The 27851-nt window shown below is 43.9% G+C and overlaps 2 protein-coding genes across 2 annotated transcripts; one reads left to right on the forward strand and one right to left on the reverse strand.

The window, feature by feature from the left end:
* Positions 1 to 454: 454 nt before the first annotated feature.
* LOC118089181 (omega-hydroxyceramide transacylase) lies at positions 455 to 15223 on the reverse strand. The gene is made up of 8 exons (XM_035123609.2): positions 14958 to 15223; positions 6803 to 7035; positions 6271 to 6336; positions 4268 to 4477; positions 3745 to 3805; positions 2501 to 2737; positions 2022 to 2136; positions 455 to 774 (listed from the first exon to the last, which is right to left on the reverse strand). Exons 1-8 carry the CDS (start codon positions 15157 to 15159, stop codon positions 714 to 716), a joined length of 1185 nt encoding a protein of 394 aa, XP_034979500.2. The 5' UTR covers positions 15160 to 15223; the 3' UTR covers positions 455 to 713.
* A 5461-nt stretch (positions 15224 to 20684) lies between these two features.
* On the forward strand, positions 20685 to 27794 carry RPL10A (ribosomal protein L10a). The gene is made up of 6 exons (XM_035123474.2): positions 20685 to 20813; positions 22985 to 23056; positions 24301 to 24381; positions 24789 to 24937; positions 26451 to 26623; positions 27594 to 27794. Exons 1-6 carry the CDS (start codon positions 20809 to 20811, stop codon positions 27762 to 27764), a joined length of 651 nt encoding a protein of 216 aa, XP_034979365.1. The 5' UTR covers positions 20685 to 20808; the 3' UTR covers positions 27765 to 27794.
* The last annotated feature ends 57 nt before the right edge of the window (positions 27795 to 27851 follow it).

Consider the following 27851-nt stretch of genomic DNA (forward strand, 5'->3'; position numbering starts at 1 on the left):
CCTCCCCCAACCTGGTGCAATAAAAACCTTGAAAAACATAAGAGTTTTGGGTGTCCCCCTTTGTTTTGTTTTCTGCACAGGTTCTGTTTCTCTTTCTCTTTTTTGTTTGCGTCTCACCATGTTTGGTGCACATATAGTTATGTACTTTTTGAACTTTCATTAAAGATGTTACACGCGCGCACACACACAAAAAGATCTGGCCTGCAGACTCACTCAAGGTTTTATGGGTTATTCTAGCACAGGCACCCCCAAACTGCGGCCCTCCAGATGTTTTGGCCTACAACTCCCATGATCCCTAGCTAAGAGGACCAGTGGTCAGAGATGATGGGAATTGTAGTCCAAAACATCTGGAGGGCCGAAGTTTGGGGATGCCTGTTCTAGCAGTTGCCTACAGAAATGAAAAAATATATTTTTTTTTCTTCATAGCAGCACCTTGAATGATTTAGAACCAATACAACATACCTCTGAGCCCATTCATTACTGAGCTTTGTGGTGTCATGGACTATTTTATGCCATTTGTAATAATTTGGGGAGGGGGAAACTATCACCCGCAGAATTTTGACAGGCAGCACACTTTCCATTCCTGAAGACAAAAGAGCTGGATGCTCTCTGCAGCAGTTTCAGATCCTTTCTGCCTTCTGTGAATCGTCTTTCATGCTTTAGAGAACAATATGCTTTGTTAATACTTTGTTTCGGTTGTATCTGACAAACCATCACTTGGACCTTTTGAACTGTCTTCCAAGCCAGCTGATCTCTTCCAAAACACGCCACAGCCTTTAGAAGAAAAGATACAGGATAAATCAAGGGAAAATTGGGAGCTAACACATTGCAAGCTTTGAGACTGGAGCCAGAGTCTGTCTATTTATAATATGACATTTGAAAACACCCTCGTTTGAGGTACACACCTGCACCTAGGATTCAAGACAAGATAAAAAAAAGCTGAAGTTCTAAAGACCAAAGATAAAGAAGTTCTGTACTCACTAAGGATTTCCATTCTCGGGGTCCTGTACTAAAAGGCTTTGATCCCGGATATCAGGGGACCTTCCTACAGGGAACCTCCCCCCATCCTGTTGACCGGCTCTTCGCCTAGTGAGAGCAGCAGCAGTGGGTCAGGTGGGGGGAATGAGGAAGTTAGCTGTATGGAGGAGGCAAGGCTGAGTGATGTTGGAGAGCCTTTGCGCCGCCTTGACCAAGAGGTGGAGGGGAACAGGCAGCCCCTTCTGGCACCCGAATTGAGGTGCGCTACTAAACATAAGGTCGGGAGGAGGCGTTTCAGGGTGCCCAAGCTCTTATGTTGGTCACGCAACAGGAAATGTCCACTCCTGGATTCTGCGAGTGACCAGGAGGTCATGTTTTCTGCTATCTCTGCACTGTAAATACTATGCACAATAAAACCTTTAAAGACAAGTACGGACTTGGGCGTCCTTACTCAAGAGTAGCCGCAACAACACCCTTACACCACCTATATCTATCAGTTTGGGCCAGACTACATTCCGCATACAAATGCAGGAAAACCAATTTGGGAGAGGGTGACTGGGAGGTAGAGAAAGAGCAGGTGTGGAAAGGGTCAAGCACATGCCTGACCCTCCCACCCCTTCTCCACACATAGATTGACATTGTTCTAAATCTTATAAATTTCTTATAGAATTGCAGGCAGCCAAATATCAACAATTAAGAACCACCATTTCCTCTAGCCAATCAGAGGCTGTCTGCATGGCTGGGTTGGTTGGTTTTTTAAATAAACCATACTCTAGACCAGGCACCCCCAAACTGCGGCCCTCCAGATGTTTTGGCCTACAACTCCCATGATCCCTAGCTAACAGGACCAGTGGTCAGGGATGATGGGAATTGTAGTCCAAAACATCTGGAGGGCCGAAGTTTGGGGATGCCTGCCCTAGACAAAGAAATACCTAAGTATATTTCTGATCCAATCAACACAAAATTCACTCTTCTTGCTAAGTCATTGCTGAGACAATATTTTTTTTAATCCCATTCAAGAATCTCATCTAGGAAATCCTTACCTTTTACAGAAAGACCACGCCACTCTTGTAGAAAGTTTAATGGATGTAATTTGTTGCAATATGAATCTTGTTACCATACTTAGCAATTCGGATGTTTTCTGCATTTGTAAGATAGCTGACGCCACATCCGATGGGGTATGAAAATAAAAATAATAGTAATGAAATTAATGATTTATGGAAAAGAAAAATCAGATTACACACACAAATCTCCACAATATATTTCCCTAGCAGCAGCTATTAAAGGACTGGGGAAATCCAATTATCCAAGTAAGGGGGACATGGCAGAAATATATATAATGATACGTTGTGTGAAGACAGTGTATAGCATAATACTAGGACCTGGTGGTACAATATGTTCAATCTGCACTCTTCTATTTTGGTTTGGAAGAGTTTACTTGTTTTGATGGCTGTGTAAATTGTTTTACTTGCTTTTATAGTTGAACAATTGTACTATTGCAGTCTGCATCTGGGTTTCTTACCTTTTGAACAATGCAGGGACAGTTGTGGCAATAGTCTGCTGCCTGCTCTATGGACTGTACCATTCTTACAATTAGAGGGCTTGGGGAAGTCTTTAGGAACTGTCCTGATAGGTGTGCTGAGGACGTCCACCCTTGGTTGTTGGCAGGAAGCCGCTTCACCAGCACGGAACAACTCTTTTTTACTGAAGACACCAAGAAATTCAACTGTTTTGGCACGAGAGCAGATTTCAAAAATATCTGACAAGAAATAACCAAAGAAACAATCAAATACCTAACAAGAAATAATCAAATATGCAAAGGCATACAAATGGCGTTTTTAAGAACAGAAAAATATCTAAGTTTTATTGGCTATGCCCTTCCCACAGACACAGGTAAAAGTGAGAGCATATTGCTTAAGAGACCAACTCTTCTTAAAATGCTAGAAGCAAACTCCAGAGTTACTTAGAACTCTTCTCCAGATGTAAGTCTTCAAAAGGAGGGAGAAAAAGATGTTGCATAATGAGCAAAATCTGCTGATTTTGGGGTGGGGTGTGCAGAGTTGGTTGGTTGAGATTTTAAGGCACAGATAGTTACTCATAGGTGGCTATTATGATCAAAATGCCAGCCTGGATTCCCCCCCCCCAATTTAATTAGGATTTATGCAGAAAATGTGATATATATTTTTAAAAAGCAAACAAACAAAAACCCACCAAAACCCTCTCCAGCCAAGCAGTTGTCTGCTATAGCTGAATGACCTGTTTGCAATATTAAGCCCCCATCTGGAAGAGATAAGTGTTAAATGCTGTTAAGTCCATAATCGTCTTTCACACTTGTGTAGTTCACACTGCAGAAAAAGTTACAGTCCAGAATAAACAGAACAATCTCCTATGTATAGAAGAATAATACCCTATCATCTGGAGTCTAAATCGCACACCAGCTTCAATGTGGGTTTCTCCTAGGCCAGGTGAAGAAAAGGGGGTGGTTTTATGGAGTCTGGACAGTGTACTCTTAATTCACTGTGCCTGTGAAAACAGAATAACGTTCTCCTCACATTAAAGCTGTGTTTGCAGTATAGAAATCTCTCCAGAAATATATAATGCTGTTTACTTGTGTTTAGAGGCACCACTTTGGGCCGAAGATTGGGGGGGGGGCAGCGATGCAGCACATGCGTATTGTTGTCCCTGTGACATCACACACGTGTCATCAGGAGGCGGCGCATTGTCAGGAGGAGACATGTAACACTTTATGAGCCATGTAGCACTTACTGTTTCTGTGCAAGAAGAGAAGGGCATCCAGATATCCTTGTGAATAAAAGTCATTCAAAACCTAGGAAAAGGCATGCAATGCGTCAAAATAATCTTGGACAAATTGGACTGTTCCAATTGTCAGTGCTGTAAGAGAAGCCTGGTGTTAAATGTAAGCACTAAATTTATTTAAATTGTATTTAAATGTTAAGAAATATTTATCGTATGTAAGTTGCATTCTTTGAAAGTGCCTCTTGGCATGGTTAAAAGTGCCCTTTTGAATTCATTCCCCGCCAGTGAAAAACCCTTTTAAAAAGCATTGCATCCAAATGTGGCAATTACTGTAGATCAAAGTCTGGCAATCTGAACACAAAACTTTTCATAAAATAAATGCTTGTACTCCAGTGACTCTTTGCTGGCATCCCCTCTCCCTTTTGCTGCTCTTCCCCACCCAATATTTGTAAGCCATTTCTTAATTCTACTCCCTCATCTTTCTTGACAGACTGATGGACAATATAATAACTAGACGATTGGGGGAACCTACCTGGCAGTTGGGTGGAAATATGGCATAGCTAATTCTGCACAAGTTCTCTATGGATATCTGAATGGTGCAGTTTGCGATATGAAAGCCGTAGAACATTGCTGGGCAGTTCCGAGGGCAGATGTCAGTCTCTCCTGTAAAAGGAGACACCGTGATGGCCGTCTCCAAGTCGGAACAAGGCTGCAAGTTAGTGAAACCTCCATCAACGTACCGCTGCAAGAAAGCAACAGGGATGTTTCAAGATAATTGTGTTAGGCGAATGCAGCACAGCTGAAACAGAATGACTGCTCGTTCGGACTGGCGTCATCCTCCCCAGGCTGGATACCAGGGGTCTCCACCTACCCCAGCCAATCCAGCCTGGGCAGGTGTTGCCAGGAGATTGGCCAGGTAAGGGGAGGGATCATGCAGCACACACAATAGAGGCGAATCTTACCTGAGAACCAGCAGTCGGCTTCAGAGCTTCTCCCACCCTCCACACCCTCATTCAAGTCTTATTTTGCAGGTTAACCTCTCTTTTCCGCAGGTACGCAGGCGCTGCTACATCAGGGCCGCTGTTGAAGGGGCGGAAAGGAATTTCCCTGCATTGGCAGGTTTTGCCTTTCCCGTAGCAATATGTCACAACTTTGGCGGTTTCAGGTCTTGGGCGGAATCCTAGTCTATTATCGTCCTAGGTGGGGGGGCATGGAGTGGTGTCCACACCCCCTTTGCGGCGGCAATACCAGGGTTGCCCCCCCTTAAAGGGGTCTTGAGGGGAGGAGGGGAGGTATTGTCCATGCGCCAAAGGGTTGTCATTGCTCTCCCCTCCAGCGGCGGCGAACGGGGGGCTCTCTGCTTGAACATATGTTCTCCAGAACCAGCCCAATCTCCACACATTCTGGATAACCCTGAAGTCTCCCAGATCTCCGGCTGGGGACTGGGAGGGAGAATGCCATATGCCTGAGCCAAGGTCTTCCTACATCTGAATCTTAATAAAGTTGTGGCCAATTTCAATCCCATAGCAAGTTGTCATTGAGTCATTATGCCGCTCGGGGGTTGCCTGGGATTTGGGGGACTCTGCCTGTCCGCGCAACTAGTACTTTGAAAGGCAACAGGAAAAAAAAGCTGCATTCTAATACTGCTATTGTTGATTAAATTGCTTGGATCTCTAATAACAAGTCACCATCGGACTCTTTCTTTTGTTGTGAAATGTTTTTTGATGACTCAATAAAGGTTTAATTTTTTTAAAAAAAAATGCTTGTGTTTTTACTTGAGTGGATAAAAATTGATTTAAAATTTATAGACCACCTGATGGTTAAAAAAAAAGAAAAGAAAACCTCAAAGCGGTTAACCAAACGATAAAAGAAGAAAATGAAGATAAATTTGCAGCACTAGTTTAAAGCGTGCAAAAAGTTAAAATAATAAAACAAGTTAAGATTCACATCCGCTTTCTAAGCTCCTTGTATAAAATTATGTAAACTGAAAGGCAATAGCTATTTATAGAATTCATATATCTGTGGTATACTTGAAGGCAAGGCTTTTTTGGGGTAAAAAGTTAAGTACTGGCTGGCACTCAAACCTTGCTGTGCGTTCCAGCACAAAATGACTGCCATTACAACACAAAAGAAAAGAAGTAACCGTGCTTCGTACCAGGGAGTACCAGAACACAGAAATGCACTGCTGGAAGATCCACCTAGTTCTCAGTCAGTCTTCATGGTACAGTATAATGACATTCTGCTGTTAGTATACCAAACACAGTTTGCATATTCTCCAACACCCAGGGGATCCAAACAGGGACACTTGTTTTTTTGGTCCCGAGCTCTTGCAGGAGCCAGCTGACTCACGCCAGAGCACTGGACCAAAAATCGGGACATTCCGAGATCTAACCAGAAGCCAGGATGGCTTCTGTAATTCTAGGATGTCCCACTTAAATCGGGACGGTTGAGCAGTATGGGTTTTTTGAGTGTATTAGACAGCATGAAAAGACAGAATAACCAGCCTTCCCTAGGATGGTGCAAAAATAAACTCACCACACCTCGGAAGGAGGGAGGGATGAAGCCAGCATAGATTGGGATAAAGCAGCTGCAAACCAATGCCTGTGGGAAGAGAAAGAACATCTCTGTGTTGTGGAGGCATTAGATGGATAGAAGCAATTCTATCATACTGTATTCTTCATTTAAAGGGACAAGCTGATGAACTTTAGTGGCTAAGCCAGAAAGTCCTTGAAATTCAAACCTTGATTCTGCTATGAACTCACAAGGTATTTTTATTATTACCTGCCCCTCACCCCATGGTCCCAAGGGTGGATCACAACAATTAAAACACTTTAACAATTAAACACTTTATTCATTACAGGATATTTGAGTGTTACACACACACACACACACACACACACACACACAATCAAGCAGTATATACATTTCATGAAATTATTATGTTTTAAAATCCATTTTATTACCTTGATGTTTATTTAAGTATTATTTTAATCTTAATTTCATCCCATACAAGTGGAACTGTGTAATTACTTTGAAAAACAAAAACAAAAAATGAACATGGATTCACCTGGATAAGCTCCTCTTTGGAACTGTACTCAGAAACCACAACATTTTGGCCATCTACCAAACGGGTGAGAGAAACATAAAGCCGCCCTGTGGCCATCTGGTGAGAGTTCTCAGGCAGAATTTGGTGCAGTCTTCTCTGCAGGATACGAAGCACACTGCAACCAGGGGCAAGGGGGCCAATTATGGGTTTCCTGGTATCTTGTGCAGCCCTATAGAAAAACCTTTTTACATCATCTGGCAGTGGAGAAAAAACAAGCATTTATTAGAAAATGGCTGACAGGATTACAAGAATCACCTGTTACTAAATTATGCTCTCAGTTGTTTATAAGAATAGTTATCCCCACATTCCCTCCCATTCTTGCTGTCTTGACAAATGCAGAGCTGGGACGAGGTATCTGCAGATATCACTTCCAGGTCTGCCCTTCTTCTGAACTGTTGAACTTAACACGATGGTGTTAAGGGATGAGGGAGATGGGTCGCGATTAGATATGAACTGCTGACTGAAGCCTACATATGAAAATCCATGTTTTTTAAAGCATGCTAAAACAATTAACAGGTAGCTGGAAGGGACAATTAATCATGCACATGCCACAGAAGCTAATTTGTGTTCCATGTGGATGAACAGAAATAATACAGAGTTCATTCACAAAACATTATAATGTTCCTTCATGTTCTCCCACAACCAGTATTCAGACATATACTGTCTCTGATACTGGAGGTAACATCTTGTTATGAGTTTGTGGGTGTTGGAGTTTAAGCAGTGCTTGGAGTATTAAGCAGTATCAAAAAAACAGTTTTTCCATGCGCAAGAAATTGCCTGGGAGAAGATGGGCCATTAGCAGGGAACAAAGACAGGGAGATGGACTGTTAGCAAAGCCAAACCTCTGTGCCTGCCAGCAAATGAGGAGAGCTCCTCCCTGAGCTCTGAGATAGTGAACAGAGACAAAAGGAGAGCATTGGATTTAGGATTTGAGCGGGCTGTGACATCATCAAGGGAAAAGGTGTCAGGCTGTTAAACGCGGAAAGCTGAAGGCTGCAGCTATGGGAGAAACAGGACCCACTTGGGATATAAAGCTGGGAGCCCCTCCATCATAGGCTCAGGTTTTATATATGCATAAATAGACCATATATCATAAAGACTCATTCCCATATGAAACACCAACCCTGAGTAAGCGCCCGGAACTCTTGAAATCTCACACTGCTTGGAGACTGAAGTGATGTATAGGAATATATAGGCAACATGACCACTGGTAGCCTTAGTCTCCCTGAATTTGTCTAATCATAGGGTGGTGATCTGAAAACAGGCCTTTTCTGTTTCCCCCTGTGCTGTGGAATGCCCTTCCCTCTGCCATACGTGATGAAGCAACCGTTAGTTGCCACAGACATCTCGTGATAACTTTCCCTGGCCCATAAGAACGGACCCTGTTTTACATGTTCAAATCCTCTGGATTTCCGCTTTATTTGCTTTCCTGTGCTTTTATATTGCTATTATACTGGTTTTAGGGTTTTTTTGTTTTCGTTTGAATAAAATATTGTTTGGATCTTTGAGATACTTTTTGAACTATTAAGCGGTTTATAAATGCTTTTAGATTAAGGGGAAAAAACGCAAATGTTTGTCTTGTAACTGGTAAAGGCATAGAGCAGAGCTTTCCAAACTTTTCAAGCTGGTGACACACTTTTTGAACATGCATCATTTTGCCACACAGTACCGTGTTTCTCATATTATAAGACACGTCTTATATTTATTTTTTCCTCAAAAAAACACACTATGGCTTATTTTCAAGGGATGTCTTATTTTTTTCCTCCTCCTCCTGCCGCAGCCAGCATTGCTGCTGTGCCTATCACTATGTCTTATTTTCGGGGTATGGCTTATATTCCTTGAATGCTTAAAAATCCTGCTATGGCTTATTTTATGGGTATGTCTTAAAATATGAGAAACAGGGTAATTCAGTTTTGCATCACTCATGACATGGTAATTCAGTTTTACTATCAAACTGGAGATTAAACGAACCCTTTCCAGCCCCAGGAGGAGCGCAGGGAGCGTTCGTGTGACACACACTGCAGCCGACACACTAACGTGTCACGACTCACAGTTTGAAAAGCTCTGGCATAGAGTGTCTTGCACAGTGTCCCAAAACTAAATGAACTCAACTACCGTATACACGTGTTTGATATTGTTTTCAATAAGCTTACAACACGCACAAACTTAGGCACTTCTGCATTTCTTTGCTGTAATAGCCCGAGGTGACCAAACTGGTTCAGCTCACATGCTATGTCTGGGAGTTGCTTTAGAAAGATGGAACATGTCGCCAGACAGATTAGATTGATCAAAAATACCTGTGTCCTAAGCGCACTGGGATCCCCAGGAATTAGAACAGTTAAAGATGTTAGAGTAGATATTAAGGGAGGGTGACTTAACGACTAACGCATAACAAGTTCATGTAGGGTCGTGATTTGGCTAAGCTTCAGTCACTGAAATACAGCTAGAAAAGCAAATTCTGAACTTTAAGTTCGGAGAGACGTTGACTTTTTTGTGGCCTGGAGTCAAAACTAAGGCTGCCATCTGCACTATACCATTCAAGCAGGAACATACCACTTGAAACTGTCATGACTTCCACCCAACAATCATGGGAGCTTTAGTTTTTAATGGCTCTGAGAGTTGTTAGGAGATGCAAGAAATTCGGCAAGGGAAGCTTTTCCTACGATGCTTAAAAACACCGGGATGGAGTGGGAGGTTGACAACCCTGCAAGCTGATCTACCATCGTCTAGTCCTGAAGGGGGTGATGATGGCCATTTGAATGATCAGAGGGAATGATGTTTTAGTTGCCGGAGACACGGAACTTACCCAAGGGCACCGGAGCCAGCCAGAGATATGAGTTCGGCAGTAATTGACGACACGTATAGATGATGTGTGGGGGAGGATGCGCAGAGCACCAAGGTCCCCTATAGTCCTGTTTATGTTACCCTTGCCTTTGCGTCTATGTTTTGGACCCTTTGCGTCTATGTTTCTGACCCTTCCCTTTGTGTCTATGTTTTAGAACAAATTCCAAGGGAGGGAGGAAAGAGTCAGAAAAAGGTATAAGAACTGAGTTTGAAAAACCATTTTTTTGTACTTGCTTTGTGACTTCGTTCACCAAGTGCCTTTGCATGCAAATAAAGCCTTTCTCTTTCGAAGAGGAACCTCGGAGTCTTTATTGGCTGCTTCCTGTCATTCCTTACTGGGCGCAACGAAGGACCCGGCTAGTGCAGTAAGGCTGCAGTCCAAACACCCGTGTACAACTCATGGCTGGTGTCCCTTGATGAGTATAAGTATCCAGAAGGAAAAAACATGTGCCTGGCTGGGAGACCTGGGGCATGTAGTTGTTCATATAGCAAGGACTGGATTTTATCTATGTTTCATGGCAACTAACAGACATAAATGTCCCTTCGATTCATTAAATAAGCAAAAGAGTAAACTCTGAGAAGCTAGGGATGCTCATTAAAACATTGCAATGTAACTAGGAGCCTTTTTAAACTGAAGAGTGGGTCGAAAATACTTTTAAAAAACTAAATGGACAAATGCCAATACTCTGGGTCCTGGGTAAATAACAGACCCTCCAAGTGCCCCTATTTTCCAGGGATAGTCCCAGATTTACAGAAGCTGCTGTGGTTTCTGATTTGATCCCAAAATGTCCTGCTTTTCCTTAGGGTGTCTCTATTTTCATCAGAGAAATGTTGGAGGGCATTGAGTTATGTGAACCCCCTCCCCCGAGCCAAGGAGATAATGAACTATACAACCTTTGAAGACATCTGAAGGCAGCCCTGTATAGGGAAGGTTTTTAAATCTTTGATGTTTCGTTATGTTTTTACTGTATTTATGTTGGAAGCTGCTAAGAGTAGCTGGGGCAACCCAGTCAGATGGGTGGGGTATATAACAAACAACGACAACAACTTTTGTTATTGCATAGGACATCCATATTTTTATCGGATAAAGGTTGGAGGTTTAATAATAATAATAATTATAATAATTATATGATGAGACCTGAATCCCGACTGGAAGGGATCCAAATGATCTGCTTCTTCCAGGCGTGCCTGGAGTTGTTCAGCATGCCTGGCGTGCCTGGAGTTATTATAAAATATCTTATCTCTGGTTTATCAAAGCAGCTTACTTACTATAAGGGCAACTGAGATGAAACACAATGAAGGAAGATGTAACCCCATTTTGATCATATAGTTTGCCAATTCTGATCAGGCAACTCTGACTGTGCAGCTCAACACCAAGCTGGGTCCTGCAAATTCCCCAGATGCTCTCTCTCTCTCTCTTTTTGAAGATCCATTAGTGCCTTCTTGCCAAAGTGTAATGTAAACTTTAGACAGGATGCCCTGCTAGCTATCAGTAGCAGAGAAGGCTGGATGGCTGGCCTTGTCAGGAAGACAGAATGGGTCTTATCAGAAAATGATGTACTACCAGTTTGACGCACAGACCAGGCAAGACAGGAATTCAAGCCCCCACACTCAAGCCTGCTCAAGGCTGGTACCAGAGTCGCCCAGAGCTTTACATTGACAACATGTGTATGATAAGGTGCAGGACAGGAATCTTCCTGTATATGTAACCCTTGACCCCTTTTACTTGTACATTTACAGAGTGGATTCATGGGGAGGGGGTAGAGGAGCCCCAAAAGAGGATAAAAACCCCATGCAAACTGTCTCTTGTTGCTCTTGCTGTGAACTGATCATGCAGTGCCTTTCTGCTAGCAGAAATAAACTCTTTCTCTGAAGAGACCTCGGTGTCTTTTGACTCCTCCCTCCCTCCCCGGGAGCAACACGATGTTCCCCAGCCTTTTGGAGAAAGGCTACATCTCCAAAAGGCTACATTTCCTGGTGTATTGGCTGGGAACCAGCGTTCCCCGAGGCTGCAATTTCTGTGCAATGTTTGTGTTCTTGCCAAAGGATGTAGGCAGCTACACCTGCAGCAATTGCAAGTTAGTTGCCCTACTAGAAGACAAGGTTGCCCTACTGGAAGGCAAGGTCCAGCAGCTTCAGGCCCATGTATCCACGCTCCAGGGAATTAAAGAGCTGGAGCCTTCTTTGGATGCAGCAGAGCGCACTGTCTGCACCAAGGAGGAGACAGGGGACATCCCTGAGGAGGTCAGTTCCCCAACACAGGACCCAGACATCTGGAGGAACGTGACTCATAGAAGCAGAAGGCCCAGGGATCGCTCTGAGTGTTTAGAACTACACAATTGATTTGAAGTGCTCTCCCTTAACACGGAAGATGAGGAACAGACTCCATTTGAAGAGCTCTCCCTCATCACAGTTGATCAGGAATATGAAGACGAGCAGCAAAGTCAGTCCTCCGGGAATATGCAGGTAACTGTGGAAGGGACAGCACATGGAAGAATCCTGACCAAGCCTATGAAGAGGCGTGTAGTGTTGATAGGGGATTCCCTACTGAGGGGTACAGAAGCAGTGATCTGTGGGCCTGGCAAGATGTCTCGAGAGGTGTGCTGTTTCCCCGGGGCCAAGATCAAAGATGTAACAGAACGGCTGCAAGGAATCATAAAACCCACTGATAAATACCCCTTCCTTTTGGTCCATGTGGGAACCAATGACACTGCAAGCCATAGCCTCCAGAAGATCAAAAGTGATTATGAGGCTCTGGGCAGGAAGTTGAAGCAATTAAATGCACAAATTGTCATCTCATCTGTCCTCCCAGTTGAACGACATGGCCCTGGGAGAGAGGGGAAAATAGGGGAAGTGAACAACTGGCTTCGCAAATGGTGCAAACAGGAACGGTTTGGATTCTTAGATCACGGTCTGCAGTTTCTTGAAGATGGACTTCTGGCTAGTGATGGGCTGCACCTCACAAATGTTGGGAGGAATGTTTTTGCTATGAAAATCAAAAACCTCATCAGGAGGGCTTTAAACTGACTTATGTGGGGGAGGGAGACAGTGGTCCTGAAGGTAGGAGTCTATCAAGTGCTGAATATGTTCATCCAAATGTCAAGGACCAAATGGAGCAAACAGCATGCAGACCTAGTGGTGGGAGGAAAATATCCTCAAATAAGAGACATGGGGGAATGATCAATGGTCTTCAATGTCTGTATACTAATGCACAGAGCATGGGAAATAAACAAGATGAACTTGAGCTCTTGGTACAGCAAACTAAATACGACATAATAGGCATCACTGAAACCTGGTGGGATGAGTCTCATGACTCGAATGTAGTAATAGAGGGATATAATCTATTTCAGAGAAATAGACCAAACAGGAAAGGGGGAGGAGGAGTGTTATATGTCAGGGATGTGTATAGTGTGAAGAGATCCAGGATTTAAAACTTCAAAGCCAAATTGAGAGTATCTGGGTCAAAATTAAGGGAGAGAAAAATAACAGTGATCTCATTGTGGGAGTTTACTATAAATCCCCAAGCCAAACTGAGGACACAGATGATGCCTTCCTGGAACAGATGACCAATCCTGGAGAGTAGTGACTAGTGGGGTGCCACAGGGTTCTGTCTTGGGCCCAATCTTATTCAACATCTTTATCAATGACTTGGATGATGGGCTTGAGGGCATCCTGAGCAAGTTTGCAGATGACACCAAATTGGGTGGGGTGGGGTAGCTAATACCCCAGAGGACAGGATCACACTTCAAAATGACCTTTACAGATTAGACAACTGGGCCAAAGCAAACAAGATGAATTTCAACAAGGAGAAATGTAAAGTACTACACTTGGGCAAAAAAATTGAAAGGTACAAATACAGGATGGGAGACACCTGGCTTGAGAGAAGTACATGTGAAAAGGATCTAGGAGTCTTGGTAGACCACAAACTTGACATGAGTCAGCAGTGTGATGCAGCAGCTAAACAAGCCAATGCAATTCTGGGCTGCATCAATAGGAGTATAGCATCTAGATCAAGGGAAGTAATAGTACCACTGTATTCTGCTCTGGTCAGACCTCACCTGGAGTACTGTGTTCAGTTCTGGGCACCACAGTTCAAGAAGGATGTTGACAAGCTGGAACGTGTCCAGAAGAGGGCAACAAAAATGGTCAAAGGCCTGGAAACGATGCCTTATGAGGAACGGCTTAGGGAGCTGGGTATGTTTAGCCTGGAGAAGAGAAGGTTAAGGGGTGATATGATAGCCATGTTCAAATATATAAAAGGATGTCATATAGAGGAGGGAGAAAGGTTGTTTTCTGCTGCTCCAGAGAAGCGGACACGGAGCAATGGATTCAAACTACAAGAAAGAAGATTCCACCTAAACATTAGGAAGAACTTCCTGACAGTAAGAGCTGTTCGGCAGTGGAATTTGCTACCAAGGAGTGTGGTGGAGTCTCCTTCTTTGGAGGTCTTTAAGCAGAGGCTTGACAGGCATATGTCAAGAATGCTTTGATGGTGTTTCCTGCTCGGCAGGGGGTTGGACTGGATGGCCTTTGTGGTCTCTTCCAACTCTACGATTCTATTACGGAGGTCCGAGGCGTCACCACAAAGTCGGCGTTGGCGGCCCCAGTGCGCATCCTGCCTGTTTGTAGGAGGGACTGGCCACCCCGATAGTGAGTGGAGATGCTGCGGCGGCGGAGAGAAAGAGAGCGGCCACACAGGGGAAGCGGGACGCCCAGAGGGAAGGTACGCTCCAAAGGGACTTTGTAGGAGCTAAGAGGACTTGATCAAGTCTGAAATTATACCTGAGCACTCACAATTTTAGCTTTTTAAAAAAGATTCTTAAAGTATTCAGATACATGAATGCTCCTGAGTAAGAGAACAATATCGCAAAGTTAAAAGCTCTAGGTCAAACAGTTGGACAGATACCCTGGTGCAAATTGATCACAATATATTTTTCAGGGCTATCCAATCCCTCGAGTAGGTGTTCAGAAATCTGCAGTCAGTTAAAAGAACATGTTGGGATATCTGTTTAATAAATCATTCTACTGTATATCTATCAAAATTGGGGTTTTTTCTTGTTGGATATATTTGCATGGGAATCTGAGGTATTATTCCTGTCTTTATGTAACAGTGCACTCTCACAGCATTACCTCTATATGCTGCACTGAAAGAAGAAAGTTTGACTTCAACTTCCAAGTCCCACCCAATAAATTTCACAGTGAATTACCTAGTTAATAGACACAAATGCATATAAGTACATCTAGAACAAACCAAACCAATTCAAGTGCTTACCCAGATTAAGTTCACACACCACAGCTGCTGCTATGATTGAGCCAGATGATGCTCCATATATTTTTGGCGCAGACCTCAATATTCCAGGGGCTTGTTCCAAGAAGCCCCGGATCACACCTATTTCATAAACAGCAAGAAAACCACTAGCTCCAAAAGAAAATGAAAATGGGGCACCAGACATTCTTAAACCCACTTCAGCCATCTTCAGTAGAACATATCCAGAACTGTCAATCTCTTCTTATGCAAGCTCCCTTTTTATCTAAGCGTCATCAATGCAATCAGGAGAGAATGAGTAGGGCAAGATACCTAGTGCCCCACATACTGCTAGAAGAATGAGTCTTGCATCAAGTAGCCGGAGCTTGTCTTGCATTTCCTTTGCAGTCTCCACCCCACCCCACCCCACCCCCATTCCCCCCACCCCTGGATCATCTTCGAGAGTGTTTTTCTAAATTGGATTTTCTCACAATCTCTTCTTAGGAACAGCTCAATACTGAATGAGTAGAGATTTGAGCAAGGAACTCAGACGCAGTAGCTGTTGTCCAATGGATTACACAGAAGGCAGGGCTAGGTTATCTTTGGAAACTTAGTGAATTAACTCCGCACTTTATAATCTTGGAATAGTATTGTTATGAGTTTGGCGGGGGCTGGGATAGGCTGAACACCCTTCTAATTCCTGGATCCAGCAAATGTTAAAATCGAAGCAAGGATTAAAATTACTGAAAGGCTATTGCTTTCGTCTGTTTACTTGCCTGTATGCTAACTGAAAATTTTAAAAAACCATGCCTCAGATTAACCTCATTGGGGCAATCTTGAGTTACCAGTGGTGCAAAGGGAAGGATGAACAGAAAGGTGAGTATCAATACTGTACAGTGGCACCTCGGTTTATGAACACAATTGGTTCCGGAAGTCTGTTCATAAACTGAAGCGTTCATAAACTGAAGCAAACTTTCCCATTGAAAGTAATGGAAAGTGGATTAATCCGTTCCAGACGGGTCCGCGGAGTACTCAACCTGAAGCGTACTTAACCCGAAGCATGGGTGTAATTGGTTCCGGAAGTCTGTTCATAAACTGAAGCGTTCATAAACTGAAGCGAACTTTCCCATGGAAAGTAATGGAAAGTAAATTAATCCGTTCCAGATGGGTCCGTGGCATTCGTGAACCGAAAATTAGTAAACCGGAGTGTTCATAAACTGAGGTTCCACTGCATACTTATTCAAATTGTCCTTTTTAATAATAATTTTTATTAGTTTTTTATAAACAAAACAAAACATAAAAAACATATCCATCCACCTTCCCTCCCTCCCCCCACAAGTCCACTTCTGCCACCAGTAGATCCTGCGGGTGTTGAGATCGAAGGTAGTCCATTTTATGGCTGAGTTTGTCCTCCCCCCTCCTCCATCCCCCCCCCCGCCACCAAGAGGCCCGGAGATAGAAGGAGCATTGAGGTTTGGGTTCCCCCCAGCTGTTCCTCCAGCGTAAACAAACAGACAAACAAACAGTAAAAAAATTATCCATTTCTAACTTGCTTGACATTGTGATTGTGACTTCCTCAGATCTCCTCTTCCTGGTTTCCATAGTTTCTTAATATGTTTATAGCGGATTTCTTATTCTTGATTCCAAGCCTTTTCATTAAATATCAACATTGTCTCCCTCCTTCTTCGTGTCACCTCCCCACAGGTCCCCACCTGCCACAAGGGGAACTCATGGGGTGCGACCTTCTAAAGAAGATCCATTTTTATGATTGGGTTTCCTTCCACACCTTCCTCCCCCCCCCAGAGACCCCCCTGCCACCAGGGGGTTCAGGGCAATAGGGAGGAAGATAGACAGCTTTCTGCCCAACCACGTCCCTAAACATAACAATACTAATGTACAAATCTACAATTTTTTTCCCCAGCCATTCCTCCCCCTCCCTCAAGAAAAATCAATTATTTACATACAATCATTTCTCTAAACAAACTCTTAACATTATTCTTTTAAACACACACTCCTCCCCTCCCCAGAGTCTTTCCCCTAATTAGTCCAGCATCTCCTTTAACCAGCCAAGATTTCAAAAACCGTTTTCGACCAGCCTAAAGATCATTTTACTAATTTTCTCATCCCACGCCAAATCTACCCCATTTCAAAATCCAAGCCTCTGCCCTCCCCTCCTTCTGCATTTCCCGCCCCTCCATCTGACTTCTCCCAACTATATTTTCTCCAGCCTCCCCCTTTTCTTCAATGATCATTTCCCATTGTTGGTAATATTTCTCCACAGCAATTGCTTCCTCAATTGAACTAGAACTCTTCTCTTCATAGTTGACTTCATCTTCTTCCTTTTCAACTTTCTGTTGTGCTTCATCCAGTACATATTTTTCAAGGTCCCTTTCACATTCAAAAGTGTCCTCTAAATCTTGATTCTGAGCCACAATATCAGTGCATGGTGAACTGGATTGTTGCAGTCCCTTGTAGAGATCTATCAGTATTTGCAAAGAGTTCAACACAGCTTTCTGGAAGGCTGGTGAATAGGGTGTTGACATTTTTCTCTTAACCGCAAGCAGACAGGAGATTAGAAGACAAAGAGCACTGGAAATTTCCTTCCTTCGAAACGGTAGCATCCATCTTGGCTAACCATTTTTATTGTTATTAACTTCTTCATAAAGCAAATTACACCATTCACCTTTATTTTTAAATCCTTTTTGACAGCTGTCACAGCACTTTCCCCCTTAATAATATTGCTGGGCTTCATAGGGTGCCGGCTCCAGGGGTTGAGAAGGGTAAAAAGAAAGTCTTTCTTTCTTTCGGGTTACAAAAGCAATTAATTTCCCTTTCGGCTTTGGGATATTTAATGCGCCTCTTGATTTGCCATTAGGAAGAGATCGACTTCCATTTTTTTAGAATCTCTTCCTATTTTCCAATTGTTCTTTCAAAGTTCCAAATAGAGATTTCACTTACTTTGTAGAAATCTTTGTTTTTCTTGGGAAGAATCCGCCGCTTGCAGGCTGAAGACTTGGAGCTTCGCTTCAAGGAGGTGACGATGGTTCCCAAGATGGCTCCCGCGACTCCACTCCGCTGGCTCTTGGTCACTCTACTGAGCTCCCGGGCAGCGGAGGAATCGCGTCCGGAGCTTCTGCTGGGCTACTAAGCCACCGGGACGCTCTTCCCGGTGTTTTTGTGGGGAGTCTGCGCGCCCTGCGGACTCCCCCCCCCCCCCCCGCGATGCCAGAGACCTCGGAACTCAAGGTCTCTGTGTCTTTCCACCAGCGTGACGGACCAGAAGTCTACTTATTCAAATTGTCCAGTGGCTTATAGAGTCAAATAGGAAGCTTATTCCCAGATTTTCCTACAGGTGAGCAGGAGTGCTTCCTTGGCTGTGGACTGTAAGGAGGATGTGGTGACAGCGAGGAGATATACCCAAAACCCACAGCAAGAAGCTTTACTATCCCACAGCCCATCCCCTGCAGATGAGCTGGAATAGTTCCTTAGCTGAGATAACCAGAGGGGCAGGTTCAGTGACTGAAAATCCTCATTCCAAAGAAAGACTTTTTCCACATTATTTTTTCATTACTATGCTTCTCAATTTAAAATCAATGGATTGTGATGCTCCCGCTGGAAAAAGTGCAGAGGGGTCATTTATGAAGAATTTCTGCTGCCCACTGGAATCAAGAGCTGCAGGGGATAAGGCAACATCAGGAGCTTTTGCTGGATCTCAGCCCCTCTCACCCCCAGAGCCAACTCATTTAATGAATAGCTTAATTCATAATGTGATTTGGGCTTGACATAGTACAAAACTGTGTAATGTTGCGTTAAAATTCCATTAGATGTTCTTCCACAGTATTACTTACATATACACAAGGTTGTTTTATGAAAAGATTGTTTTTCTCAGAATTAAACTGCTTGTTCCAGAACTATGTGGTTTGGGTTAAAAACTGTGAAGCCTTGATACGTCTCTCCTAGTTTCTGTAATATTTAATAAAGATTAGATCAGGCTTGGGGTTGTTTGAAGTTCTACTCATGCAGTGGGACTTCCATTTCATCTCCTCTCCCTGCATGCCCACAAATTCTGCTCCACAGGGTCCCCCAACCCTTCCAAACTGATTTTGAGGCAGTGCCAGAGGGTGCTGAAGAGGACAGGAATACGAGGGAAATCTGTTGCACACATGGAGCTATGCCACTGGATGTGGCCAGGAGTATGATATTTTAATACAGCTTAAAGAAGTTGTCTGATCACAATGGAAACTGGTGCTAAACAAACCAACATTCATTCTTTTTTCCGATTGCAAATAGCAGGGGCCTACCTCTTAAGGGAGATCACTGCAGGGGCAAAGGTTTAAGACTCTTGCTCCCCCTCCCACAATACCACCTTCCATCTGGCTCGGGGCCCTTCCCCTGCCCCCCAACCAGTCATTTCTTAAACAATAACAATTCTGCATTGCCAAAGTAAAGTGAAATCTTGCTTGGCCTTTATTTTCAATGCATATTGAAAAGATAAATCACCATGAGGAAAGACTGATGTCAAAAATCACACCGATCTGTGCAGACATGTCACCTTCAAGTCCCCCTCCCAAGAAAAGACATGTTATGAGAACCCTATTCATGTGTGCTAAAAGTGGAGATGGAATGTGATGCACTGTATCTAGCATAATCATATAAAATTATTATCATTTTCTCTGTCTGCAACCTACACTTGTTTATATTGCTTACCTTAATTAATGTAATAGTATGATTTATAGTATAAGTTTGCTGCCTGTGAGTCTTGTGACAAAGCAACAAGACTAAAAGCTTTGGGATCCGGGATCCTGGTATTGGGCTTATTTATTTTATATAAAAAAATTTATATACTGCTATTTCATTTTTTAAAAAATCAAAGTGCTTGACAATAGGACATAAAACCAGACATTGACCCATTGAAATCAATGGACTTTCCACTTCATTAGATGTATGCATGTACAGTGTGTATATATCTAGATCCAACACGCACGCACATCAAAAGGTAAGGAGAGAAAATTTAAGTTACGAGGTTCCTGGGAAGCAAAGCCCATGCAAAATTGCAGACTTGACAAAATACAGATAGCGAAACCTACAGCCGACCTGCCAGGAAATCCTTAATGATCCACCATGGTTTGTATCTCAAACCCGGAGCTGTGTCACCTCCTCTAGAGCAGGAGCGTGGACTTTAGGCTCGTTGGTTCCCCTTTGCTTCTCCTTAGTGCCCCTAGGCTCGCCAGTGGCAACCAAGTGTCAAACAGCGGCTCACAAAGTGGGAAGCGAAGGGTTCGTGCAAGGCACACATTGCCACTGTCTTCAGTCCCAGAACTGGAGCTCGCACACAAAAACCTATTCCTGTTTGTCCTCTTCCACCCGGTTTTCCTAATCTCGGCAGCCTAATTTAAGAAGGGAAACAAGATAAATAAATAAATAAAAATCCTCCCAGTAGCACCTTAGAGACCAACTAAATTTGCCATTGTCATTAAGAAGGGAAGAAGATGAAAGGCTTTGGACTGCGGCGCACTACAATCTTCTACGAATATCCCGATGCACTTTCTGCCTGCCCTACTATAATCTAAATTTCTCCAGCTCCTTGAATTTCCCAGTGCCAATGGCGGAGTGTAGGGCAGGTACTGTATTTTAATGACCGGCTCTTTATTTATAGCTCCTTGACTGCAAGGGACAACGAGCGCAAAATCCCAGCCTGTTCCGTACAGAAACTCCACCCGCGCCGAGCCCCACCCCCTTCCCTCCCTCCGCCCTCAAATGGCCGCGGCAGACGAACTCACGCGGTTAAACCAGGCGCGTGTCTCGCGAGACTTCCTGGACTAGTTCTGGCGGAAGCGGAAGGAGGCGTGTCTTTTCCTTCTTAGAGCGAGACGGCAAGATGAGGTGAGTTTGAATGCCGTTTCAGGCCTTTTGGTTATCCGTCGCCATCCGCGCTTTCAGGGCTGTGTTCGAAGGGCCGCCATGAGGCGGAGGTGGAAGGCGGTTCAGCGGGGCGAATATCGAGGAGGATGGGCTCTGGCACGAGAGACGTTCGCGTAGGAGAGGCTCCCAGGGCGGAGTCGCAGGGATTCATGGCTGCCTTCGACGTGGCACCGTTCCGGCTCCTGTCAGAAAGTTAGAAGGGTTGTTTTTAGAGGCCCGTAGGTATTCCTACAGGCTGTCTAATCCGGACCTCTGAAACGCCCTAGAGGCTGAGGGTTGTAGGGCCGGCTTCCCTTCCAGGGCCTCGATGTTGGAAAGAAAGCCCCCCCCCCCTGCCAGAGTCTCCGAAAAAGGCCTGAGTCTGATGCGCTAACTTTCATTCCCCAACCCTGGATAAGGGGTGGGGGGAGTGTGCAGCACACATTGTAATACCAGTATGTGTTGTAATATGGGACCCATGTGGTGTCACATGCTCACATTCACAAGAGAAGGAATAATAAATCCCACCACCACAAAACGCAATACATGGATATACACATGGGCAACATAGGGTGTGGACTTTGGGGGAAAAACTTTTTCTTATGCCAGTTAGCCTAATTTGTGTATTTTGTGATGTTCTGGAGTGATCTAGTTTAGCCGGTTTATTTGAATTGTATTTTAGCAAACGAAACTTAATTTTTTAAGAGGGTTAATCATTAGCAACTGGTAGGAACGTACAACTTTGCGAAACCATTTATGAATCCACTCATGAATATACAAAATCTCCTTTTTCTGAAAATATTCTGCCCCCAATATCTTGCTTCGTCACTTGTAGCCTTCTGCATTTAGTTACATTAGTCCTAAAGCATTAACTGTAAAAGTAAAACCTATGTCAAGAGTGCATACTGATTTACACATTCTTTTTCATTGCCCTTTCAACTGTTGGTAGAACACATGGCCCAGCAGTTTTTGATAAGAAATGTTAGGAATGTGAGATTAAAGGAAGTGCTACATCAGAAGGCAAAAGTAACTTTTATTGAGGAACAGTACAGTATAAAGCAATCCTAAATCTTGATATGAACCCCAAATATGCAGCCTGGTGGTTGAGAAAATTATACTTCCAAATACTTGCCATGTCTGTCTTTATGGAAGCCGGGAGGGGGAGGGGATCATGGCTCAAGTGAAAATTGTAAAGGTACTGAAGTCTAAACAAAATATTTTTAAAAAATCCTTCCAGTAGTACCTTAGAGACTACAGCGGACCAACACTGCTTCCTACCTGTACTGAAGTCTGTTCTTAGTCTTGGCACAGCTTTCAATTCTTAGGTCAGGCATCCCCAAACTGCGGCCCTCCAGATGTTTTGGCCTACAACTCCCATGATCCCTAGCTAACAGGACCAGTGGTCAGGGATGATGGGAATTGTAGTCCAAAACATCTGGAGGGCCAAAGTTTGGGGATGCCTGACTTAGGTATTCAAGTTCTCTTATCTGTATTGTGTTAGCCATCCTCTATTTGTGGTTCAAGTTATTAATTCTATGGATTGATTAACTGGGAACACCTTGTTTCAAGGAATTTCTGCAACATTTCCTGTGCCCACCTTAGGCAAATGAGTGGCAAAATCTAGAACAGAGCTAAGTGATTATTGCTGATAGGTAGATATATTGAACAGTGAGCACGCCAGAATGGCCACCCCCAAATTTCACAATTGCTGGGGAAAATGGTTCTCTAATTACTCACCTCAGCGTGACCATTGGTCAGGGTGATGGGAGTTATTGTCCAACATCTAGATCGGGGGTTGGCAACGTGCGGCCCATGACCATTTTACCTGCCACCGAGCCGCCCACTCGGTGAGTTCCCCGCAAGCTGTGATAAACTGGTGCAGCTCAGAGACTCGCTGGGCGGCATCGGAAATTGCATCTACACAAGTGCCGATACTGGAAATCGCTTCTGCGCATGCCCATGGCTTCCGCGCAGACACAATTTCTGGCACCACACTGCACTGGTCCGGCCCACGGACAGTCTCCGTGGGAGTGATCCGGCCCATGGCCGGTAAGCCTTGCCGACCCCTGATCTAGATGGCCACAGGTTTCCTATTGCCCTAGCCTAAATAAGCGTGTGCAACATGGTTATGTTTTTTTCCCTTTCCTCTGCAGCAAAGTCTCCCGTGACACGCTCTACGAAGCCGTGAAGGAGGTCCTTCAAGGGAGTCAGGGGAAGACACGCAAGTAAGAAGTTTCCTGCACCACATCAAAAATACTTCTGTCTGTGAGAGCCCAAACAAGAAAGTGGTGGTTTAAATAGAACTTAGGTTGCAGAAGTTGCATTCTGGCGCATCCCCTCCCCTTTTCTTCTCGGCAGTAAATCCACAACTTCTATGGTTATGCAGAGGAGTCCCATTGAAATTCAGGGGCCTACGTTAGCCATGTTTCCAAACTAGGGAACATGGGGTGCTTTCTGCGCCTTTGGCAGAGAGGGCAATGCAATGTTTAGCAGATAGCTTGTACAATGGCCCTTTCTTCCCTTTCTGTTAACTGAGGAGTGAAAATATGACCTGAGAGCATGTGGCTGGGCAGTTCTGCAGCTGCTAGCATTCGGTTGGCAGCATTGTTGAATCTTGTTTGCATTAAAACTGGAAGGTGCTTCCCAGTGTCTTGACAGTGTGAATAGAGGCTTGCAGCTGTCCAAGCACATGAGTTGTCCACTTTTCCTCTCTGAATCAAGAGGAAAGACACCTGCATAGCATGGAGTGGGGCATTTGGATAGCTGTTGAAATAAGGTAAATTTAGGGGAAGCAACACAAGCTGCTCCCTCAAGGAACTGTTTGCTAAATTTATAAGGACTAGAAACATTTTTGTTTATTTTGTATGTGTTCATGCGTATTGGTGGATCATACTATGAACAGCCACTCTTAACATTTCTGTGGTTTGCACTGTCTTAGTTTTTGTTTGTTTTGTTTTTGTAAATAATTGTAAACTACACTTTCATAAGAACTATTATAAGGCAGTGTAGAACACGAAAACAAAATGTTACAATAATAACATCAGTAATAGCATGCCTAGAAAATGGTTTTTTAAAAAGTTCCATAGGCCTGATTAAAGTGTACAGTATTTAAAAGATTCCTGGCTCATGCACCTTCCAAGAGCAGTAGATTATTCCTTGGGTAGGAGCAAAAGAGAGTAGGAGTGCTATCTTTGCTTTTTCCCCTGACAGGAAAATGCAGCTAAAAACATACCCCGATGATATATTTGTACTGCTGGGTGAATCCAGGAGCAAGAATAAACAGTGCTGAATAATTGAGTAATCAACATGACATTGTTTCACCTAATAAAAACAGGAGTTTCTTGGTGATTGAACTGCAGAAGTTAGGAGAATATAAGTATCTTGCCCACCCACTTCTCAAATAGTACTTGGGTGTACAGTTTAATTCATCCGTTGCTTAACTGGTTTCTTTCTTTTCCTGTTTCTTTAGGTTCTTGGAGACTGTGGAGTTGCAGATCAGTCTGAAAAACTATGACCCACAAAAGGACAAGCGTTTTTCTGGCACTGTCAGGTTTGGCACTGTTCCTGTACCACCCAGCCTTCAGCCTGCACCCCTCTCCCTGTTACTTCAAGGCTCTTAATTCAGCCTACCTACTCTGCAGCATGTTGATTGAAAAGTACATGGCAGCTGGGTGCAATGCTGAATTGCCCGGGTAGTTCAGATCCCCCTGCTGCAAAGTGGGTGTGGCTGGACGGACCCCTACCCTGGGTCTTAAAACATGAGGGAAGGTGTGGTGAAGCTCTTCTGCTGATCCCACCGATCACTTTATGAAGCCAGATTAGACGCTGGTGGGCGAAGACGTTCTAGCTGGCTGTGGTAAGGCTTTTCAGCCATTGTGCAGTGCATCCCTTTAGCGTTTCATATCACTGGCAGTTGTGAGGTGGCTAATGGTTATGCTTCCTTTCCTCTTCCACCAGGCTCAAGTCCGCTCCACGGCCTAAATTCTCAATCTGTGTATTGGGGGACCAGCAGCACTGTGATGAGGCCAAAGCTGTTGACATCCCTCACATGGACATAGAGGCTCTGAAGAAACTCAATAAGAACAAGAAGCTTGTAAAGAAACTAGGTGAGCAAAATTGGAAAAGGGCAAAATTGGAAACATCAGCAAATAAGACTTAGCATGTAATGGTAACGGGACCCCTGACCATTAGGTCCAGTTGCGGATAACTCTGGTTGCGGCACTCATCTCGCTTCACTGGCCGAGGGAGCCGGCGTATAGCTTCTGGGTCATGTGGCCAGCATGACTAAGCTGCTTCTGGCGAACCAGAGCAGCGCACGGAAACTCCGTTTACCTTCCCGCCAGAGCGTTACCTATTAATCTACTTGCACTTCGTGCTTTCGAACTGCTAGGTTGGCAGGAGCATGGACTGAGCAACGGGAGCTCACCCCATCACGGGGATTCGAACCACCGACCTTCTGATCGGCAAGCCCTAGGCTCTGTGGTTTAACCCACAGCACCACCCGCATCCATACTAAGACTTAGCATGTAGGAGTAACTAAATATAAGGCAGGGTTAAGATACCCTTGGTCTTTCAAGCAGAAAATTGCACCTAGGCAAAAATCTTCCCCCACCTATCATAGAGTTGGAGGGTACCCCAAGGATCATCTAGTCCAACCCTCTGCAATGCAGGAATATGCAGCTGTCCCTTACGGAGATCAACCCCACAACCTTGGCATTCTCAGTGCTGTGCTCTAACCAACTGAACTATCTACATATTCTGGCTACCATCAGAGCGTGTCTTTTTTTAATCCAGTGCTGTCAATGCACAGATAAAATTCCACTTGTGCAGTGTTGTTGCTGCTGTTGTTGTCATACACCTCCATAATCTGCTCCAGGTGGTTGGGAGAACTTGTGGGACAGAATTTGGAATTGTGCTGGGTCAGGAGAGGGTGATGAAGTCTTGTGCGAGCAAAAGTCTGCCAAGCAACATTGGATTTTTTTGTTTGGTAGTGCTCACTGTCGAAAGTGGGGAAACGATAAGAATGGGAGAAACAAACCATGGTCACAGTCTCCCACATAACATTAAAGCCAGCCAGCCACTCTATGCCTTGTTTTCCTAGAAAGTTAGGAGCAAAGCTGAGATAGTTCAAGCTCTGTGCACCAGCACACAGCTCTAACACACATGCCAACTTGCCTAATAACCACAGTTTGCAGCTAGCATTATGTGCAGACATGGCTATTTTGGGTAACTTGTGATTTCTGAGCATCTCATCTAACTGGTGCAGCAAGCATGCTCAGAAGTCTTCTTGTGCAAACAAAACTCCTTACAAAGGCCTTTGGATCAAAGGCTTTGTTTTCATGATCTGTAGATTAAACTTTGTCATACAGTTGAAAATGAACTAAAGAATATGGAACCCAAACTGCTTCTCTTGGGATCCTGTTGGATATGGTTAGGTTAGTTCTTGTTTTCTTCGTTTCAGGTTTTATTTAATCTCAGGTTTGAATTTCCCTTAAAAAGTAGGTGTATACAAGGAAAGTATCTCATTGGTGGTTTTTGAAGATGTCTGCTTTGCAGACTATTGAGGTGAGCCTCAGATGGTCTTGATGCCATATGCTCATCCTTCTGTTTTTTTTACAGCCAAGAAGTATGATGCTTTCTTGGCCTCCGAGTCCCTGATCAAGCAGATTCCTCGAATCCTGGGGCCAGGACTGAACAAAGCTGGCAAGTTTCCTTCTCTCCTCACTCACAATGAGAACATGGTGGCAAAGATTGATGAGGTCAAATCTACAATAAAGTTTCAAATGAAAAAGGTAATTTTCTTTAATTGCTACTTTCTGATGTAGTACTGAAGCTAAATAACTTGATACACCTCTTTACTTGACTGAATTTTGGTTGCATTTCCCTGGGTAAGGTTTATTTACAGATGCACAAATCTGGCTTATGAATGGATGAATTTAGAGTACTATTGTACTCCTATAAGGCCCACAAAAAGTCAAAAATCCACAATACAGAAGGAGGCTTATTCCAGCTCGGTTCCTGATTGCACTGGCTCAGTCTCTCGTTGTTAATTAAATTTATATACCGCCCTTCTCAAAAGATCTCAGAGCAGTTCACAAAATAGTACCCACCCTTAAAGTGGTGAAAAATAACATCTCTCTGTCATCAAATTTAGTGGTAGCTGATGCAGGTTCCTTTTCCTGCTCTGTGGGGCAGGTGATTGGTGGTGGTTTTGCCTTTTTCATTTTGTGAGATTATTCTGCTCTTTTAGATGTAGCAACCATTTTGTGTTGTGTTATGCCCCTGTGGCAGCCATTTTGTGACTGGCCCACAGTGTTCTCTAGAGTTTATTCCCTAGTAACTATTTAGGAATTCATCTATACCCAACAGAACAGGGTAAGTACAGTGGTACCTTGGTTCTCGACTTAACCCATTCCAGGAGTATTTGACTCCCGAAACGGTTCGAAAATCAAGGCACTGCTTCTGATTGGCTGCAGGAGCTTCCTGCATTCAATTGGAAGCCGCGTTTGCGGTGTTCGGGAGCTGATTTGTTCAGGAGCCAAGCCGTTTGAGTACCAAGGTATCACTGTATTGGGACAACACCCCCCCCCCCAAAAAAAAAAATTCTGCTCACTTGGGTGAGGGAGGCCTTGCCCTAAAACTTGTGACATTTGGGGTAACAAATTGAATGGATTTTTGGTATGCTTGTGTTTTCCCAAGCCCTAACCGCTTTTATCTTATTTTGTCAACTGAATGAGTAAATACTTTACTGTGTCCTCTCAGGTGCTCTGTCTGGCTGTGGCTGTTGGGCATGTGAAGATGACTGAGGATGAGTTAGTCTACAACATTCATCTGGCCATCAACTTCCTGGTCTCTTTGCTGAAGAAAAATTGGCAGAATGTGCGGGCCTTGTACATCAAGAGTACCATGGGGAAACCCCAGCGCCTTTACTGATGAAAATATAATTATTTTTGACTACCTTAACATGTGTGGATTTTTGCTTTATAAAAGTACCTGGAATCTCTGAATAGTTTTCTTTTT

Source organism: Zootoca vivipara, chromosome 7, assembly GCF_963506605.1.
Source record: "Zootoca vivipara chromosome 7, rZooViv1.1, whole genome shotgun sequence".
Classification (NCBI taxonomy): Eukaryota; Metazoa; Chordata; class Lepidosauria; order Squamata; family Lacertidae; genus Zootoca; species Zootoca vivipara.